Source organism: Aquarana catesbeiana, linkage group LG05, assembly GCF_042186555.1.
Source record: "Aquarana catesbeiana isolate 2022-GZ linkage group LG05, ASM4218655v1, whole genome shotgun sequence".
NCBI classification, from domain to species: domain Eukaryota; kingdom Metazoa; phylum Chordata; class Amphibia; order Anura; family Ranidae; genus Aquarana; species Aquarana catesbeiana.
The window spans coordinates 105757445-105772073 of NC_133328.1; the positions used below are offsets into that span (position 1 = coordinate 105757445).

Below are 14629 nucleotides of genomic sequence, written 5' to 3' on the forward strand. Positions count from 1 at the left end.
TGGGGAACAATACAAATCATTTGGCAGATAAAACAGCTTAAATGTAGGCATTTTATTGGTGTATTTATCTGTTTTCTTTGATTTCACACATAAGAGAGGCATTTGTTCCAGCTGATTGGTGATCAATCACTAGCCATTCTAGTAGCATAGCAGTGAGTTACTAAATTCGGCCATGTAACACTTTTTAAGATGAGTAAAGGCAGAATCAATTTTTGTTTGTTTTCATCATAATTTAAAATACTGTAACTTGCTACATTTCATTCATTTTCTTTAACAAAATCAAAAGCTCCTTCAGGGACAAACATAATGTATGCAATTGAAGTGTAACTATGTGAAACCATTAGAATAATTGTATGAGAAGCACATAAATCATTCTTGTAATGAATCCTAACCAAGCTAGGCTTACATTTAGTTCGTTTTGCATGGTTATTGTTAATAAGTAACACTTGAGCTTGTCCAGAGACCTCGCACTTCTAATGCTTTGCCAAGATGTTTATTTTCTAAGCAGTATGCAGCACTATAGGTAATCTTCATTTTCAGTATCATATATATTGCTGACAGACTGTTTTTAATATCCTTATTGAATAAAAGTAATGATTAACGGCTCCATGGGAACAAGCTGGTGTGGCCTAATTTATTAATTTACAGTTTGCACAAAGACTGCAAATAAGTATTCTAGCCTCTTAAAAGCCAGTGTCAGGAATGATTAATGCACCATTGATGGTGCACTTCTCTCGGGATATGCAGAGCAGATTATTTCCCTTTAAAAAGTGTGATGTTCATAATATTTAAATTAATTAAATTAGGATCTCGGATTTAGGCACCATTGTGCTGCTGGTTCATTGAGATAGTGACAAAAAAGTCTGCTAGCCAGACAAAAAATGAGTATGTTAATGTATGTCATATGTAGAAATCATGAGTTCACAATTTTATAGAACGAAAGACAGAAAAAAAGCGGGACAGGGAAAAAAATGGGAAAAGGAATAAATTATTATGTGGAGAAAATGGATGGGAAAGACAAACAATTAAACAAGCTTTTGTGTACCTGAACTACCCTATAGCAAATAGTCAGGTTCTCCTGTTTATTTCTAACCTGGGCTCTGTTTCAATGCAGGTTATGAAATTAAGCAGAGAATGTGATTTGTTGCCACACTCAACACTGACCATCCTTTCAGATTGTATTTTTATATGAAAGCCTAAAGAGATGAGAGGGAGAGCAATATGGGATCGACAAAGGCAATGAGAGGAAGAGTTAGAGGGAAATGAAGAAATAAATCAATCAAGTAAAATATAATGCTGTAAAAGGTCTGATTTAGGCTTGGTTCAGAATGCAGCAGCTCACAGCAGGAGTCCGGTGCGTCTCCAACCATTAACCACTTCAGGTCCGAATTCAGCCTGAATTTTTGGCTGAATTGGGACCTGAAACAGACCAAAAGATGCACAGGACTCCTGTGCAATTCACACCAGAGCCGCTACGGAGATGTGTGAACCGGCTCCATAGAGAGCCGGTCACAATCTCCTGCTATGCGAATTGGATGCATTGGATTTCGCAATAGTGTGAACGCAGCCTTAAAGTCCCTCTCAACCCAAAAGTTATGTTTCATTTTTTTTTAACCTGATTGTAACTGATAATCATGAATAGTCTAACACAGTGCAGGTCACAAAATCCTCAGGAGAAAAGTAGCAAACTTTTCAATAAACCTATGTACATGAAAAGTGGATCGGATTAAAGTTTTTAAGTATCCAAGTATATGTCATTATAGAAACACCAAGGATAGAATAAATAAATATATATATATATATATATATATATATATATATATATATATATATATATATGTGTGTGTGTGTGTATGTATATATATATATATATATATATATATATATATATTTACAGTTGTGCTCATAAGTTTACATACCCTAGCAGAGTTTATGATTTCTTGGCCATTTTTCAGAGAATATGAATGATAACACAAAAACTTTTCTTTCACTTGTGGTTAGTGCTTGGCTGAAGCCATTTATTATCAGTCAACTGTGTTTACTCTTTTTAAATCATAATGGCAACAGAAACTGCCCAAATGACCCTGATCAAAAGTTTACATACCCCAGTTCTTAAAGGGGTTGTAAACCCTCGTTTTTCTTTTTAAATAACAAACATGTCATACTTACCTAGACTGTGCAGTTAGTTTTGCACAGTGTGGCACCCAATCCTCATCTTCTGGGGTCCCCTGGTGGCGCTGGTAGCTCCTGCCCGCATTGGGTGTCCACGTTGGAGAAACGCTCTCCTTGGTGGACACCCATGTGGGTACGCTCCCGAGTCCTGCTTTTGCATGTATTCACGCAGAAAACAGGACTCTGACCCGCCCCCCAGAGCCCGCGTCATTGGATTTGATTGACAACAGCAGGAGCCAATGGCTGCGCTGCTATCAATCTATCCAATCAGGACACGAGACACCAGCTAGATCTGGTGTGCTCGTTCCCGGCTGGAGAAAGACAGCATTCAGGTAAGTAAAACGGGGGGCTGGGTGGCTCCAGCACTATAGAAGGTTTTTCACCTTAATGCATAGAATGCATTAAGGTGAAAACCATGTTGGTTTACAACCCCTTTAATACTGTTTATTGCCCCCTTAAACATCAATGACAGCTTGAAGTCTTTTGTGGTATTTGTGGATGAGGCTCTTTATCTTCTCAGATGGTAAAGCTGCCTATTCCTCTTGGCAAAAAGCTTCCAGTTCCTGTAAATTCTTGGGCTGTCTTGCATGAACTGCACATTTGAGATCTCCCCAGAGTGGCTCAATGATATTGAGGTCAGGAGGCTGACATAACCACTCCAGAATCTTTACTTTATTCTGCTGTAGCCAATGACAGGTCGACTTGGCCTTGTGTTTTGGATCATTGTCATGTTGGAATGTCCAAGTACGTCCCATGCGCAGCTTCCTGGCTGATAAAAAGAAATGTTCCTCCAGTATTTTCTGTGCCTTTGTAGCTCACACATCCCCAAAACATCCGCGATCCAACTCTGTACCTTTCATCATAGGTTTTTTTGACTCCTCTCCAAATGTAGTGTTTATGGTTGTGGCCAAAAAGCTCAATTTTGGTCTCATCACTCCAAATGACTTTGTGCCAGAAGGTTTGAGGTTTGTCTCTGTGCTGTTTGGCATATTGTAAGCGGGATACTTTGTGGCATTTGTGTATTAATGGCTTTCTTGTGGCGACTCAACCATGCAGCCCATCTTTCTTCAAGTGCCTCCTTATTGTGCATCTTGAAACAGCCACACCACGTTTTCAGAGAGTCCTGTATTTCACCAGAAGTTATTTGTGGGTTTTTCTTTGCATCCCGAACAATTTTCCTGCCAGTTGTGGCTGAAATTCTTGTTGGTCTACCTGACCATGGTTTGATTTTAACAAAACCCCTCATTTTCCACTTCTTAATTCGTTTGAACACTGCTGATTGGCATTCGCAATTCATTGGATATGTTTTTATATACCTTTCCTGTTTTATACAATTCAACTACCTTTTCCCACAGATCCTTTGACAATTCTTTTGCTTTCCCCATGACTCAGAATCCAGAAACGTCAGTGCAGCACTGGATGAGAGATGCAGGGGTTTGTCAGGAGTCCAGAAACGCATTGACCTTTTATACACACACACTAATTACAAGCAAACAGATCACAGGTGAAGATGGTTACCTTTAATAGCCATTCAAACCCCTTTGTATCAACTTGTGTGCATGTTATCAGGGTATGTAAACTTTTGATCAGGGTAATTTGGGTAGTTTCTGTTGCCATTATGATTTTAAAAGAGTAAACACAGTTGATTGATAATAAATGGCTTCAGCTAAACACTAACCATGAGTGAAAGAAATGTTTTTGTGTTATCATTCATACACTGAAAAATGGCCAAGAAATCATAAATTCCAGGATGTGTAAACTTATGAGCACAACTGTGTATGTGTTGATAGATAGATAGATATACACAGTGCCTTAAAAAAGTATTCATACCCCTTGACATTTTCCACATGTTGTCATGTTACAACCAAAAACTGTAAATGTATTTATTTGGGATTGTATAAATGGTTTGCATTTTTTTTTACATATAAATATCTGAAAAGTGTGGAGTGCATTTGTATTCAGCCCCCTTTATTCTGATACCCCTAACTAAAATCTAGTGGAACCAATTGGCTTCAGAAGTCACCTAATTAGTAAATAGAGTCCACTTGTGTGTAGTTTAATCTCAGTATAAATACAGCTGTTCTGTGAAGCCCTTAGAGGTTTTTTAGAGAACTTTAGTGAACAAACAGCATGATGAAGGCCAAGGAACACACCAGACAGGTGAGGGATAAAATTGTAGAGACGTTTAATGCGGAGTTAGGTTATAAAACAAATATCCCATGCTTTGAACATCTCATGGAGCACTCATCTTAAAATGGAAAGAGTATGACACAACTGCAAACTTACCAAGACATGGCCATTCACCTAAACTGACAGGCCTGGGCAAGAAGAGAATTAATCAGAGAAGCAGCCAAGAGGCGCATGATAACTGAGGAGGAACTACAGAGATCCACAGCTCAGGTGGGAGAATCTGTCCACAGGACAACTATTAGTCGTATACGCCACAAATCTGGCCTTTATGGAAGAGTGGCAAGAAGAAAGCCATTGTTGAAAGAAAGCCATAAGAAGTCCAGTTTGCAGATGCTATGTGTGGCAGAGAACTAACACTGCACATCACCATGAATCCCCACCGTGAAACATGGTGGTGGCAGCATCATGTTGTGGGGATGCTCTTCGTCAGCAGGGATAGGGAAGCTGGTCAGAGTTGATGGGAAGATGGATGGAGCCAAATACAGGGCAATCTTAGAAGAAAACCTGTCTGCAACAGACTGAGACTGGGGCGGAGGTTCAACTTCCAGAAGGACAGTGACCCTAAACATACGGCCAGAGCTACAATGGATTGGTTTAGATCAAAGCATATTCATGTGTTAGAATGGCTCAGTCAAATTCCAGACCTAAATCCAATTGCGAATCTGTAGCAAGACTTGAAAATTGCTGTTCACAGATGCTCTCCATCCAATCTGACAGAGCTTAAGCTATTTTGCAAAGAATAATGGGCACAAATTTCACTCTCTAGATGTGCAAAGTTTGTAGAGACATACCCAAAAAGACTCGCAGCTGTAATTGAAGCGAAAGGTGGTTATACAAAGTATTGACTCAGGGGGGCTGAATATAAATGCACGCCACACTTTTCACATATTTATTTGTAAAAAAAAAATTTGAAAACCATTTATCATTTTCCTTCCACTTCACAATTATGTGCCACTTTGTGTTGGTCTTTCACATAAAAGCCCAATAAAAACATTTACATTTTTGGTTGTAACATGAAAAAAATTTGGAAAATTTCAGGGGCTGTGAATACTTTTTTATGGCACCGCATATATATAATCTATCAATGCTTTTGACTTTTTTCATTGGGAGAGGTAAAAACTTCCACTTTACAGTACACTATGTAAGCCAGGGAAATATTTTCTGGATGTTCCAACAGGATGGTATGTTGTGAAAGTCACATCCCTATGAAAAGCGTGTGACTTAAATGACGTTTACTGTTCAGCAAAGACAATTAAAAACTTCCTTTCATTGTCCTGTCTATCAGTTCTGTAAATGGTGCTAGAGGAAACAACTGTCGGTACAGTTTCCTGCATGGGACCCTCTGCAAACTGTTTTGTGACACTTCTCATAGTGACATTGGCAGATACAGTTTGCTCACAAATTGGTCCCTTGTAAAACAAAGTTATCCCAAAAAGTGAGCTTTACCTCATACAAGCTAGAAGTAGGCATGTCACATCAGTTAAAGGAGAACTCCAAACAAAAATGATGTTTTTGGGTTCTTAGGTGGATAAGTACTTTACATACAGGGGTTGGACAAAATTATGGAAACAAATATGAAAAACATGGAATTCTCCTGGGAATTGACAAACATAATGCCGCGTACACACGATCGGACTTTCTGGCATACTTGGTCCGGCAGACTTTCCGACGGACTTTGTCCGCCGGATGCGCCGGACTTAAAAACAGACGGACTTTCCCCCACACGACCCGACTTTCCGGCGGGCTAGGTCCGCCCGTCTTTCAAGTGCAAGTCCGAAAAAACGGCGTGGGGTCCCCCCTAAAATCCATACCAGACCCCGATCTGAGCACACAGCCCGGCCGGTCAGGAAAGGGGGTGGGGACGAGCGAGCGCCCCCCCGAACCGTACCAGGCCGCATGCCCTCAACATGGGGGGTGGGTGCTTTGGGGGAGGGGGCGCCCTGCGGGGCCCCCCCACCCCAAAGCACCTTGTCCCCATGTTGATGAGGACAAGGGCCTCTTTCTGACAACCCTGGCCATTGGTTGTTGGGGTCTGCGGGCCGGGGGCTTATCGGAATCCGGGAGCCCCCTATAATAAGAGGGCCCCCAGATCCCGGCCCCCCACCCTATGTGAATGAGTATGGTGTACATGGTACCCCTACCCATTCACCTAGGGAAAAAGTGTCAATAATAAAACACACTACACAGGTTTTTTAAAATAATTTATTAAACAGCTCTGGGGGGGTCTTCCTCCGGCTTCGGGGGTCCCTCCGGTTCCTCTTCTCCCGGCGTCCGGTTGGTTCTTCTCCGCTCTCTCCGGAGAACGGAGCGCTCAGAGAGCAGTCCAGGCGGAGAGAGCGTCGTGTCAACATCTGGAGAAGAGAAGAGGGAAGAAGACAAGAAGCCCAGAAGTCCGGACCTCCGCTGGCAAAAGAGCGGCCTGAAGGCAGCGGAGGAGCCAGCCGAAGAACTGGAACACCGGGAGAAGAGGCCGGAGAGAGCGGAGAAGAACCAACCGGACGCCGGGAGAAGAGGAACCGGAGGGACCCCCAAAGCCGGAAGAAGACCCCCGAAGCCGGAGGAAGACCCCCCCCGGAGCTGTTTAATAAATTATTTTTAAAAACCTGTGTAGTGTGTTTTATTATTGACACTTTTTCCCTAGGTGAATGGGTAGGGGTACCATGTACCCCATACTCATTCACATAGGGTGGGGGGCCGGGATCTGAGGGCCCTCTTATTATAGGGGGCTCCTGGATTCCGATAAGCCCCCCGCCCACAGACCCCGACAACCAACGGCCAGGGTTGTCGGGAAGAGGCCCTTGTCCTCAACATGGGGACAAGGTGCTTACAAGGTCATTTGTTTTTCCTATTGCAGCGAGCGCAAAATGCAATACCCTGCCCTTGCGTCGTATCTGGTCCGTTGGACCAGCATACAGAAGAGCGGGCTTTCTGTCGGACCAGCACACAGATGAGCGGACTTTCCGTCAGAAACTGAGTCTAACGGAAAAATTTAAAACATGTTTCAAATCTAGGTCCGGCGGACTTTTGGGAAAAAGTCCGCTGGAAAAGTCCGCCGGAGCCTACACACCGCCGGACCAAGTATGCCGGAAAGTCCGCTCGTGTGTATGCGGCATAAGTCTTGGGTCACAAAAAAAAATATCCGGGTCACAATTCTGCGCAACGTCCTTTTCTCTGTTTTGGTCAATTGACCATGTCGACTGTGCTTATGCTTATAAGACAACTTTTTCCCAGAAACTGTATATGCCATCATAACCTTTGATACTGTATCTTGCGATACCGCAAATAAATTGGCAACTTCAGTCACAGTGGCACCAACAGTTTGCTCTCTTTAAAACTCAATGAGCTCTGACATGACTCCGTACTAGCAGCGAATGATGAAAGTGAGGCTTCCCACCTGTTAGCTAGATGTCTCATCACAGAGGGGAAGCAAAAAATTGTTACATCACTTCCGCTTTTAACGCAAAACATGTCATCACTTTTACACCTGCAAATCATGTAGTGTTTCCATATTTTTGTCCAACCCTTGTACATGTCCTTTTTTAAAAACACACAAAAAGAAGCAACCCACTCTAGTGTAATCCAGTTTATAAAAAGTGGCTAAAACACTTAACCAATGCACCCACATGGTTCCTTAAATGTAAGGCATATCATAAGTGCCGTCCCTCCCCGATGGCCACTTTACGGTCCGGGTAGTGAACACCTCCGATGAGGCTAGCTAACAGCCAAATTCCCCGGAAACCACTAAAGCTGGTCCTCAGCGTGCTGCTGCTACTGCACATGCACCCGGTCCAGCCAGCGCCGGGCTTTGTAATCAAGAGCCCGGGATAGGCCAACAAGAGAAAACACACATCATAGATGCCAGGACAACGCATTTCTGAGTGGCCTACTTTATCAAGTGGCTTGATAAAGAAGGCCACGCCTCCAAAATGCACTGTTGCCCTGTGCTCTTTTTTCTTGTGCAAAGCATAGGAACATTCATTGGATCAGAATGCTAACATTTCTTCTCCCAGTCAGAGGCTTGATGTGTAGGTTACCACAAGTTGCTAACGTAAACAGAAACCCAAGTGATTGTATATGGAATACACATTTGATGATTTTAATGAGGGAGAGATGAGTGTGCTCCTTAGTAGCAGTGGAGAGATGGCACTGAAGGCAGCACTTTGTAGAGAAGAAGCAGCTCTGGAGGGTCATAAAGGAAAGAGAAAGGTGCCTCTAAGTGCAGTGGTTAAAAGATTTATTACAGTCACAATGGGATTAAAAACACAAGATAGTAAGAGGTCATAAGCATATAATAATTTGTCCTCATGGGAATCACTGTAATCCTCATCTGTCTGGGGGAGAGAGAGAGCCATCCTGCAGCTGTCAGAGTCCCTGGTGACGTGGATTGGCGAGTAGGTGAATATGCAATGAGGCAGCCTGGGTTCTGGAACCAAGCTGGAACGCACGCAGGCGATGTGACATTAGGTGAAGGTGGTGGGCGGTAACAGGTTTCAGAACATGCCCAGCTCCTTCGTCTGACAAAGGAGCTGTGCATACTCCTTCCTTTGATTTCAAAGTAGAACAACTCTGGCCATAGTTAAAAAAAATAAAATAAAATCAACATTTCCGACACCCTTACACCTACCCTTAGCACCCAGTAATACCTTAATCCAGAGTGCTGTGACAGCTAATCTTCTGTTCTTCAGGCTTTGAATGAGGACTGGTACTTTAGCAGAACCTACATCCCATCTTGCAGATATAGACACTGATGGTCCTTCACTGATTACAGTGCAAGTGAGATAATAAAGTTGACGAGTAGGGCGACAACAAGACCAGTCGGAGACCAGCACGCAGTACAGTTTCAGCAGGTTGGTGGTCACAGTGAGAACCAGTGGGGTGGATGATTGCTGGACAACAGGTTTAGGGCCTTTATTTTAAAAAGAGATTACTGAAGGAGACCTTTAAAGGCAGTCCATCCTGAAGAATGAAAGCCTGGAAATGCAGCAGTTTACGGATTACCTTTGAAAAAACAAAACAACAAAACATTTCCTGACTTCTGGTAGTTAGTGTTACAATATAATAGTAAATTCAGAGTATGTGAGGCTTATTTTTAATAAAATTCAGTGTACAGGCAAAGAGCAGTGTTCACAGCTCACAGCTCTGGGGGGAATATGGTAAGTATTACAGCTTCTTTTTCAACCTACCAGACTTAACAGCCATTTAACATTTGTGGGGCGGGGTCCTACTTTTTTTTTTTTTGCTGCTGGTGTGGGGAATTTGTGATAAGCTGAAAGAGCTTAACAAAACTCAGTAGTGATTTTTAGAAACGGAGTGAAGGGATATGGTAAGTATTACAGCTTTTTTTCAACCTACCAGATTTAAAAGCCATTTAACCTTTGTGGGGCAGGGGTGGGGTCCCACTTGTTTTTTTTTTTTTTGCTGCTGGAGTGGGGAATTTGTGATAAGCTAAAAGAACTTAACAAAACTCAGTAGTGATATTTAGAAATAAATTTCATTTTCATATTTTTTTGCCGTGGTCAGAGACACTTATTGTAAAGGAGATTTTGCAAGCTGGCTTCGTTCTTCACACTTTATATATAATGCACTGCATGGATATACAGATGCACATCTCTTTTTTTCTAAAGGGTGGACAGAGATGGGCAAAATAAATCATAGTGGTGGTAGGACCTGCCATGAAATGTTAGTGGTCTAATTCATGCAAGCATAGTACTTTCTTCTTCAATATATATATATATATATATATTGAAGAAGAAAGTACTATGCTTGCATGAATTAGACCACTAACATTTCATGGCAGGTCCTACCACCACTATGATTTATTTTGCCCATCTCTGTCCACCCTTTAAAAAAAAAGAGATGTGCATCTGTATATCCATGCAGTGCATCCATATCTTTGGTGACACAGCAGAAGCTCTGACAATAGCAGAAGCTGTTTACTTTCAAATTGTGGCTGATTCAACCTTCAGATGGAAGTCATTGAACAGACAGAGAGGGAGGAGCCATCTTCTGATTCGTTTACCTATGTTTGTAAAACTCAGCTTGAGCTGTTGAGTTTGGTAAACAACATTTAAAAAAAAAAAAATAAGGTTAGTATGGCCTAAAAAACATGCTCAATCTGCTACCTAAAAATAAGAAATGCAAAATATAAATTTTCAATTATAAAACGAAAAAATACAAAAATGTTTTAAACATTTACTCATTGGTCCTGACCACAATGAATACAAAAAGAAATGCGGGTACAAAACTATATATTTCCTTAAAGCAGGTATTTTGGAATCCTGATAAGTGATATTTTCTAGGCTGTAAGTGAATATTAAATAGGCTGTGGTGAATTGTGTTGTTTTTACATCTTTAACATCTGTTTTACATACTATTTATACATATTTATATTTAATTATATAAATACATACATATTTATATTTAATTATTCTGAGATCTGCATATTATAAAATGTCAACTCAGATATAATCAAGTAAGACAGAGTAGAGAAATTAGTTATATGTGAATAGGCACAATTTTATGCATAAGTACCTCTCAGAAATTAACCTTTTTTTTTTTTTTTTCTTTGTGGTGTATTAGGTGCAGCGGGAACTTGCAGCTGTTATTGCCTTGAAAGCAAGAAAATCTGGTGAGTGCTCATGAACTTTTGGGAGATTTCACTCAAGCAGTATTTGCACATCTGACTTATATACAGCACTAATGCTATGGATCTCGTGGTGGAAATCTTGTAATCTCAGAAGTCTGCCTGCACAGTATTTATCTATAGGACATGTCCTGTGATTATTCATCCAGTAATAGTAGTTCCCTCAAATTTAAAGTGGACCTGTCACAGACACAGTGTACTTGTCTTGGGCTCAAAGTTAAGCTCTGATTTAAAAAGTGTAGCACATATATCTTTCCCTATAGTATTTGTGAAGCCCAAATGAAGCCCCATACCTTTAAATATCTTTAACATTCTGTTCTGCATGTTATAGTTTGTGACTGATTTTTTTTGCCTGCAAAAATGTTTTTTAAGCAGAGCTACCTCCTGCCCACACACTGCAATGGTCTATGCTGGCATAGCTGAGTAACAGCCACACTATTTAAGCTTCCTCACACAGACTTGTATTGCAGAAAAAGAGAGGGGAGTGTCACCCCAGTTCTGTTACGCTGATTACTGAATTGACTATTTTTAACTGTGCTGCTTTTTGTACTGTACAGCCATATTTAAACACCCTGCAAAACGGAAGTAATAGGAGAATTAGGCTACACTAAAAATAGAGGCTTTTAATACAATTTGAATTTGTATCTACTTCTGTGACTTCAGTTGGGCCTTAAAGCATAACTCCACGTTTGTTAAGAAAAAAAACATTCCTTTGAGGGTGATCTATGTACATTGTAAGGATTATAACAACCTTTGTTGTAGATTCCTACCTTTTGTTATTCTGAAGAAATCCATGTGTGTTTGTCTGTGCCTCTGAGTGGGTCAAATGGGAGTGGTTTCATAATTAACTGTCAGGTGTGCAGCTGCAGGGCACTAATGAGGAAATCTGCTGTGCCAGTATCCCATTAGGATGTGCTCCTATTGAAAGTATCTCTCCAAAAAATGAAATTTTTGTTGCAGGGGATGCCTGAAATCTGACTTAGGCAGACTTCTAGGAAAATTGGTGAGCCAATCACACAAGCAGAAAATGATGTTTCTGGGGGGTGGCCAGTACACACTCTGTTTACAGAACAACTCCAGGTAGCCATATTGCAGTGCATTCTCAGAAAATTACAGTGGCTGGTTGAAAAGGAAATGTCATTTTAAATAACATTCAATGACAATAGTGTCGCAATTATATGTGCTATATTATTTTTCCTTTGCAATTTTTATTCCCCCACGAAAGTGGAGTTACCCTTTAAACCCATTGGGCTTGTTTATACCTGTACTAGCCCTTTAGCATGCTGTGGGTGTAATGCTTTGGATTGTGGCGTGACAAAAATGATTCCCCCTATCATGTTTGCCAAGCAGTACTGAAAGCGACCCATTCAAGTACCTCAATGGCATAATGGGTGCAGGCTTTTAGGAGTTACAGGTGGTGAGAAGGCAAAAAACACCTCCTCACCATTTGTTTTTACCCCTAAAAGCCTGCACCACCGTGCTGAAACAGCTTCATTTTTGCTACACCACAGTACAAAGCATTGCGGTTGTGGGATGTGTATACCTCCTATACAGCTGGGGGGATAGCTGTAACAACGCGACTCAACCTTCTGATTGTAAACACCCCCCAATGGCAAAGAGCAGGTAACCTGCGCAAAACCAGTGGGTACACTGTGCTGCACATGCTGTATGGGAAAACTGCACCACATCAGTGTGGAAGCACCCTTAGTGGTTAAGTTTTTTTTTTTTTTTTCCTTTTTTTGTTGTAACGGTATAATCACAGGCCGTATGCTAAAAGATGTTTCCACTGGTGTGTGTTGTGTAGGGGTGGTATGATGAACATAGAAGAGTGATGGCAGAACGAAGACCAAGTGGTCTGCCCATTTTTTTTTAAATTTTATACTGTACATTTTTTTTTTTGTTCTTTTTTTTTTTTTTTTTACTTTTGTGACTAAGTTAAGATCTGTTTATCCCACGCAAGTTTGAATCCATTTGCTGTTGACTGACTCACTGCCTCTGCTGGAACTCTATTCCAAGCATCAACTACTCTTTCAATAAAATAATACTTTCTAAGTCCTTGTGTTCTTGATCTTAGCTTCATATTGAAAATACTGTCCTCCTGAACCCTTTCCATCCCCTTGATGTATTTGAAAATTTCAGTCATGTCTCCCCTTTCCCTTCTTTCCTTCAGACTGTACATATTAGGTTCCTGAAGTCTCTCCTGATATGTTTATTTTCCCAGACCTTTCGCCATTTTTGTTACCTGTATCTGGACTTAGCTATCTTATCAATATCTTTTTGTAAGTGAGGTCTCAAGAACTGGACACCGTATTCTAAATGAGGTCTAACTAAAGGTCTATAGGGGAATCAGAACCTGCTTTTTTCTGCTGGTGATCCCTCTAGTGATGCCTCCTAGAATCCGTTTAGCTTTTCCCACTGTCTGGCCACACTGTTTGCTCATTTTGCAGTCATCTGAAATAAGTACCTAAATCTTTTTCCTCTGTAGTGCTGGACAATATTGCCCCCAATATTGTACTCTGTTTTCTTCCCTAGGTGCATTATTTTACATTTAGAAACACTGAACTTCAGTTTCCACTGCTTTGACAAATCTTTGTGTCACCTTTTGTGTAATCAACAAAAAGACATACCTTAGCCATGAACCCTTTAATTAAATCTTCTTTTTTAATAGAGCTAGCGATTTTCTCATCATTCTGTGCTTTGGCAGCGCTGATAATGCATTTGGCCTCCTTTTGTCTATTTTTATACATGTGCATCTCTTGGTTTACTGCTTTTTTTTTTTTTTTACAAAAAAATTACACTTATTTTAACTCTTTGCACTAGAGAGTATTGTGACACACTATGGTATGAACCTACCTAAACACAAAGAGCACTTCAGTGCAGTATTATAGTATAAACTGGACTCATAGAAAACAATTGTTTTCTAGGTACCCTTGCACTGACCCTTTGTTGATCTGTGGAGCCCATGAATGAGCCAGTTTTATGGATGGAGAGGTTAAAGGGGTTGTAAACCCTAATGTTTTTTCACCTTAATACATCCTATGCATTATTAAGGTGAAAAAAACTTCTGGACCCCCCCCCAGCTACCCGCCCCCCCCCAGTTTTACTTACCTGAGCCCCGTAATTCCCACGCCGAGAGACACGCTGTTCCTCTCTGAACGGGGTCCCGGCTCTTGATTGGATAGATTGATAGCAGCACAGCCATTGGCTCCCGCTGCTGTCTATCAAATCCAATCATGACAGGGGCAAGGCCGAGTCTGGCATTCGTGTCTATGGATGTCAAATGCTGGACTCGGGAGCGCGCCCGCAAGGTAACCCTCCCGGGAGAGCGCTTCTCCTAGGGGGTTATCTGAAGTGAGGAGGAGCCGCCGAGGGACCCCAGAAGAAGACCAGGGCCACTCTGTGCAAAACGAGCTGCACAGTGGAGGTAAGTATGACATGTTTGTTATTTAAAAAAAAACAAAAAAACGAGCCTTTACAATCACTTTAATGTAAGAGGTTGCAATCATCAAAAACAGAAACCAAGAACATATTTTTACTGTGCGAAAAAGCTATTCTGTCTTTCTCATAAGTTTAAAGTGTTTGTAAAGGCATTTTTTTTTTAAATAACGAACATGTTACACTTAT

At 41.2% G+C, this 14629-nt stretch overlaps 1 protein-coding gene across 1 annotated transcript in view; it reads left to right on the forward strand.

Moving 5' to 3' along the window:
• RAPGEF5 (Rap guanine nucleotide exchange factor 5) overlaps positions 1–14629 on the forward strand; it is a 505907-nt gene that overhangs the window by 251113 nt on the left and 240165 nt on the right. Inside the window, exon 7 of the mRNA XM_073630037.1 lies at positions 10942–10990. Coding sequence (XP_073486138.1) covers positions 10942–10990 — 49 coding nt within the window. The remainder of the gene's footprint in view (positions 1–10941; positions 10991–14629) is intronic.